This window comes from Juglans microcarpa x Juglans regia, chromosome 2D (assembly GCF_004785595.1).
Source record: "Juglans microcarpa x Juglans regia isolate MS1-56 chromosome 2D, Jm3101_v1.0, whole genome shotgun sequence".
NCBI classification, from domain to species: domain Eukaryota; kingdom Viridiplantae; phylum Streptophyta; class Magnoliopsida; order Fagales; family Juglandaceae; genus Juglans; species Juglans microcarpa x Juglans regia.
Genome location: NC_054596.1, coordinates 32,774,931 through 32,781,359, shown reverse-complemented (window position 1 = coordinate 32,781,359; position 6,429 = coordinate 32,774,931). Strand labels below are relative to the sequence as shown.

The following is a 6,429-nucleotide window of genomic DNA, read 5'->3' as shown; positions in this document are numbered from 1 at the left end:
TGAGCCTTTTAGGTATGAAGGCACTTTGATTCTATGAAATAATCACTAGAAACACTTTTTTTTTTTTTTAAGTTTATTGGCAATAGTTTTAGCTATTATTTTATACAATACAATACATAGACTTATAAGACGAAAATCACTAACAAACTCATGTTCCTATACTTTAGGTATCAGAGCAATAAAAGTAGAATTTACAAAAGGGACAAATTCATCACCATTTAAGAATTTAAGAACAAATGTGCTAATCTCATCCCCTACCAAAGTCCAGTAGGATTGATAGAAACTAGCCCCAAACCCACTAGGACCTAGAATTCTAAAGGAGTCATTTGATTAAGTGCTTCTTCAACCTCCACCCTGGTGAATTCTTTCTGTAACTCCATATTCATCTCTGCTATCACTCTTGCCTCCACATGTTGTAAACAACTCTCTAAAGCCTCTGCTGTGGGATCCATTGTTTGATATACGCTTGTGTAATGGTTCTAAAAAGCTTGTTGAATCCCTTCTTGGTTTATTCTAAGAACTGATTCAAAGTTAGTGACCAGTAGAATATGGTTTTTCTTCCTCCTTTGGGTGGCACACTCGTGGAAATACATAGTATTTCTATCTTTAGATTGGTACCATTTCCTCTTTGCCCTTTACTTCCACTTTATATCCTCTTGCATCAACATACCACCTATTTCGCTCTACAGGTTTTTTTATCAAATTTACATTCTGAGGCCTCTCTATTGCTGGTAGCCTTCTAATGAGCTCATATTTTTCTATGATTGGTTTCTCCGAAATTGGGCTTCTCTACATGCTCCACCTGGGCAAAGTCCTACTACAATTACTTAGAGTAGTTTGTACTCTTTCTAGATGATGCAAAAATAAACCACCAGCTGTCATTCCTACTCGATTATGTCTGCACATTCCTTTTCTTTAATCCAACTAGCTTTGAATCTAAAAGTTGTTCTTCTCCTATACTGCCTCCTAAAACCTCTTGTAAAGGAAACTACAAGAGGTTTATGGTCTGAGCATATCGCAGCTAAGCCTTCGACGCTAGCTCCATTGAACATACCTTTCCATAAATTATTTGCCACTGCTCTGTCTAATCTATTTTTTTGTAAAGATCTCATAAGCATGCTTTATATCCCCCAATATATCCCCAATATATCCCACTATATATATCCCGAATATATACTAGTGTATATATCCCAAATCAAACCACTGATTCTTTTCAAGAGCTGTTCTAAACAACTCCATCTGATTCTCAAGCCTTGCTCTTCCCCTTCTTCTCATAGTAGAATAGAATTTCATTAAAATCGCCATTCACAAACCAAGCTATGTTATTGGGTTTAAGTCTCTTCAAAAGCTCCCATAATTCTTTTCTTTTGCTCAGTTCTAGATGGCCATAAAATCCAGTAAGGAGCCACCTAGTGTTTACATTCTCATCCCTAATCCAAACACTAATATATCTCAATGAATAATTAAAAACTTCCAATTTTATATCTGCCATCCACAACATCGCCAATCCCCCACTTCGTGCAACTGGATCAACTCTAAAACAACCATCATATCCTAACTTTCTTCTTAGACCTTCCAATTTAGATTACTTAAGCAGTATCTCCATTAAAAACACCACCTTGGGTTTCTTTTCCTTTGTCGTGATACAAAGGTCTTGAACTATCTGAGGATTTTCAAGCCCTCGGCAGTTCCAGGTTAATAGATTCATTGATCTCAGCGGGCTGACTAGCAAACTCTATCAATAACAAATTGTTTCCACACTCTCCGGTGTTTTGGGCATCCTTAAGCTTCTTCCCATCCTTTTCCTCACCAATCCCTATACTTAGGCCCAAATTTGAGCATTTTCTAAGAGAAGGTAAAGATGTAGACTCACCTATACCTCCAAAGCCTTTGGCCCTCCGCCTCCAGCCTCTTCACGCTATGCCTTCTTGCTTTTGACGTTGAACTGTAAAGGTTTCATTTTCATTCAACTAGTTAGATTCTAATAAAGGGACTAAGTTGACCTCAGATCCAGTGTCGGGCCATTTAGTTAAAAAACACCATACTCCTAAGGACTAGAAAGTGACTGTCCCTTCTCCTTGATTGCCTTACAAAAAGGAAGAGAGAGAAGACTAAAAAAGGCGTTTAGGAAAGGTTAATTTAATTATTAAAGTTATTAAGATATATTTAGAAAACCCAAAATATTAACCTTGTGAATATCTATGTGACGTTTTTTCTCTTCTTTTTCTATAAAACTCAAAAGTTTTCCACGTTTAAAATTTAATGGGCATCTTTTTAAAAGACCCTTGACATGATATGTTTTAAATAGGGGGATTTTTGTACACTTTAAAACCCTTGGCATTTATACAGCTATATTTTAGATGGGCGCATTATTGTAAAATAAATTATAAAAATAGTATTACTTTCAATAAATATCCTCCTTTTAAAACATAGTTATAAAACAAATTTATAAAAAAGATTGCACATGTATCATTACCCTATTTTTATATCTGTCCTTTCTTAATTTTCTATGTCATGTGAAAACAATACACAAACAAGGAATATGCTATGATTTTTTATTATACTCAAATTGAATATTTCGACATGACCAATTATCAAGTTTGATAAAATTTTTATACATTGGATCCTAACTGCCATGAGCATCATTAGTTTGTTTTCCCATAACATATTATATACTATATTCTGAAAGGGGGAATATTAAGTACTGTTCAGTTAATAAAACAAACTAATAATAAAAAATAAAATTCTATAATGTACAATGTAATTCCATCATTTGGTATTGGTTTTGTCGGGTCTTAATATCTAATTCCATCATTTCTATTTACTTCTGCTGATAATGAAATTTTCTCCCTTATTTGCTTAGCAAGCGCTCAGCTTGATCATTTCTCTGCTTCCGGCTGCAGTGTATCAACTTTCCAGCCTCTAGATATATTTTATGTTTGATGTGATTTTATCTGATCTGTTAGATCTATTTTATAATAAAAATAATTTTATAATCTGACGAACCACATCAATTTGTAAAATTGTTTTTGTTTAATCCTTTTTTTGTTAAGAGTATTTTCTTTCGATTTTGTATTTGAGAAAGCTGTTAATTTGGTGAGAATTTAAGAGCTGGCACATGTAATTTAAATAATATATATCACACAACCTAATTACTTGTCCTCAAACTAGGAAATTGTTACAAAATATATAAAAGGCGTTATTCAAGATGGATAATTCATGCTAAAACTGAAAATTAATTAGTAAAGATGGCATGGGAGTCGAGGCTTCACCACTGCAACAAGCGGGAACTTTCTTGGTGTTGCCAAACCATAAATTTCCTCCATGCTCAAATCTTCCGGCTTCACGTCATCCTCCAGTTTCCACTCAAATCCATGTAATATATTGGCTAAGCTAGAGCTGATCATCTTTAGTCCAAGACTATATCCAGGGCACATCCTCCTTCCTGAGCCAAATGGCAATAGCTCGAAATTTTGTCCCTTGACATCAATATTTGTTCCCAAGAACCTCTCTGGGCAGAATTCTTCAGGTGCATTCCATACTGATGGGTCTCTTCCAATACTCCATGTGTTTATGAAGACTCTAGTTCCTTTACGAATATCATAACCAGCTACTTCACAATCTTCCAGAGCTAGGTGTGGTGCTAGCAATACAGCCACAGGGTGTTTCCTCATCGTCTCTTTCATAATTGCGTTAATATAAGGAAGCTGTGGAATGTCTTTCTCCTCTACCCATCTATCTTTCCCTATAACCCTGTCAAGCTCTTCGGTAGCCTTCTTCATGAGGTGGGGTTGCTTCAAGAGTTCAGACATTGCCCATTCCACTGAAGTCGCAGACGTGTCTGTGCCTCCAGCTACAAGATCCTAATTTTAAGAAGAACCAAAGTTGATATAGAATGTTATTCATATTATGCTCACATGTCTAGTTTGAAATGTATGACTCAATATTATGAAAGTAGCTAGTCGCATTGAAACAAGATGTGCTTCAAAAATACAATACCTGAGTGAGGCCCTTGACGTTGTCATAAGTGAGCTTAACCTGATTGTTAGAATCATCAGCGAGCTGCAACAATAAATCTACCATGTCCTTTGGCTCAAAATCTTTCACTCCTAGTCTCTTGGCCTTGTGTTCTTCAAAAACATGGTCGTGGAATCGATCAAATTTTCTTGTCACTGTCTTCATTCGTTTCACGTATCCCTGCAAGTCCAAGAAATCTAGCCACGGTATCCAGTCCCCAATATTTAGCACCCCATTAAGCAAGAACAACTCGTCTAACATTTCTTGGAATTCTCCAAGTGTCACTATAGATTTTTCATGTCCAGATTCGCTAAAATACTTCTTACCCAATACAATTCTACTGATAACACTAAGAGTGAGGCGTGACAGATGCTCTTTCACCTTGATGGGCTTCCCAGACAATGCCCACAGGCGTGAAGAAAGAGCACGTCTTTCTTCAACACGTATGTACTCATAGGACTCTAGTCTCCTTGAGCTAAATAGCTCAGAGAGATATATCTTGCGCCCTTGGCGCAGATAAGGTCCCCAAGGTGCCCATGCAATATCGGTGTGGTTATAAGTGGTGTACTTCCCAGCTGCAGTTTTGGGTCTACAGGCAAAAATGTGATCGTGTGTCTTCAAGAATTGCTTTGCCATTTCAGGAGACGAGGCAACCACTACTGGGAATGACCCGAATCTAAGCTGCATGATCTGCCCATATTTTTGTGACAGTTTGTGAAGAGATTGGTGAGGGAGAGGACCAATAAGGTTTAGATTGCCAATGATCGGCCAAGGTTTGGGACCTGGTGGCAGTTTTAACTTGTGGGATCGAAATGGGAGATGTTTTGAGAGAAAGAAAAGAGAAGCTAGGCCCGCCATGGCTAACACAGCAAGCCAAGAAGTGAACTCCATGCAGGCTGAGTTTTTTTTTGGTTTACTCTCCTTTGTGAGTGAGAGTAAGGAGTGGTTATGGGGGATTATATAATGGGTAGTGCTAGCTGCTATGCTACCCAAAATTTAATACCAGTGTCGTCTTTCATTGTCTATCCTTGAATAGATCAATAACATGTGATCCACAAGGAATGATAAGTTTGATAACGAACTTCGCATGTGCCCAACATGTAAAGAAGTAGTACTGTTTCTGAAAACAAATTAATTGCTTTTCTTTTTCCTTTTAAAAAAAAAACGTGACCAATATTTTTTATAGCAATAAATTAAGAATTCGTACATGGAGAGGGAGTGTGTTTCCTTTTTGTCTCGTCTTACCAAAAGTAAAGATATGCGTATAATTTGCTTTAAATTAATTAACAATTTCAACAACCTAACCCACCTACCATGTTTTTCTATCCAATCCTTTCGATGCATATATACATGTATAGTCACTTAATTTCTTCTCATGGAGATGTTTAAAAACTTATACACATGCGATGTCGGATGTATGGGCTTTGCCTAGCTAGCTAAAACCATGGAGATGTTTATAAAAAGAGTAAGGCTGGTTTGGGAAGTAGAACCAATCTAATTGAAAATATAAAATTATAGAATTAGTTGAAGTTGGATCACAATTTCATCTTTGTCATGATCGATCATAGGTTGAACTACATTTATTTACATTTTAGATAGGATCGCCTATCTGAACAGGCAGGGACATTCTAATTAGGTGTATGCGTCATATTCATGAGTTGGTCATCACAATGAAATTTTAAAAATAAAATAAAGTTCACAACTAAATGTGATAGATGTGGAGTTCACAGAGTTTGTTAGTGCAGCATAGAATCGTGGCAACAAGGAGGAAGTTGAAAGGATTTTACTAATAGCATTGAGATTTTGGTATAGGAGAAACCAGAAAATGTTTGAAACTGTGGAAGTTCATCCTACAGCAGCTGTCCACCATGCATTAGCCTTATGGTTTGATCTGAAAAATGTGAAGTCTGGTGGGCAGAAGAGTAAAGGCAGATGGACTGCTCCTCCGGTTCATTTTTGTAGCTAAATGAGGATGGTGCGCTTTTCTCTGATCAACAAAGAGCAGATGTGGGAGTTTTATTACGAGATGAGAAGGGGGATGTACTTCTTGCACCAAGCAAGAAAGAAATGGCAGTTAGTGATCCTCTTGAGATTGAATTGTTGGTCATTCTTAGAGGTTTACAACTATGTTTGCATAGAGGTATACCCAAGTTTGAGATAGAGACATATTCATTGATTATGGCTACTAGCATTCAAAGTCATTATGCCTTTTCCAAATCTCTGTTGGGTAAAGTCATCAAGGAAATTCAAGAGTTGATGAAGCTTTTGAACCAGCGTAGCATTCAACATGTTGGCCGCAGCAACAATGAAGGTGCACACAAGCTAGCAAGATATGCATGGCATGTTGAAGAGATGTGTATGGGAAGGTTCTTTCCCTCAGTTTATTGAGCCTATTATATGGGTTGAAAAACA

The 6,429-nt window shown here is 36.9% G+C and overlaps 1 protein-coding gene across 1 annotated transcript; it reads right to left on the bottom strand.

Annotated features, from left to right (window-relative positions):
- Positions 1 to 3,124: 3,124 nt before the first annotated feature.
- LOC121250499 (trimethyltridecatetraene synthase-like) lies at positions 3,125 to 4,923 on the bottom strand. The gene is made up of 2 exons (XM_041149628.1): positions 4,000 to 4,923; positions 3,125 to 3,863 (listed from the first exon to the last, which is right to left on the bottom strand). The coding sequence occupies exons 1-2, from the start codon at positions 4,906 to 4,908 to the stop codon at positions 3,240 to 3,242; spliced, it is 1,533 nt and encodes a 510-aa protein (XP_041005562.1). The 5' UTR covers positions 4,909 to 4,923; the 3' UTR covers positions 3,125 to 3,239.
- Between the last annotated feature and the right edge of the window lie 1,506 nt (positions 4,924 to 6,429).

Excerpts from the sequence above, each read along its gene's own strand:
- LOC121250499 (XM_041149628.1), bottom strand. The coding sequence starts at position 4,908 with ATGGAGTTCACTTCTTGGCTTGCTGTGTTAGCCATGGCGGGCCTAGCT. Across the intron at positions 3,864-3,999 it reads ACGTCAAGGGCCTCACTCAG|GATCTTGTAGCTGGAGGCAC; the intron begins GTATTGTATTTT and ends TCTTAAAATTAG.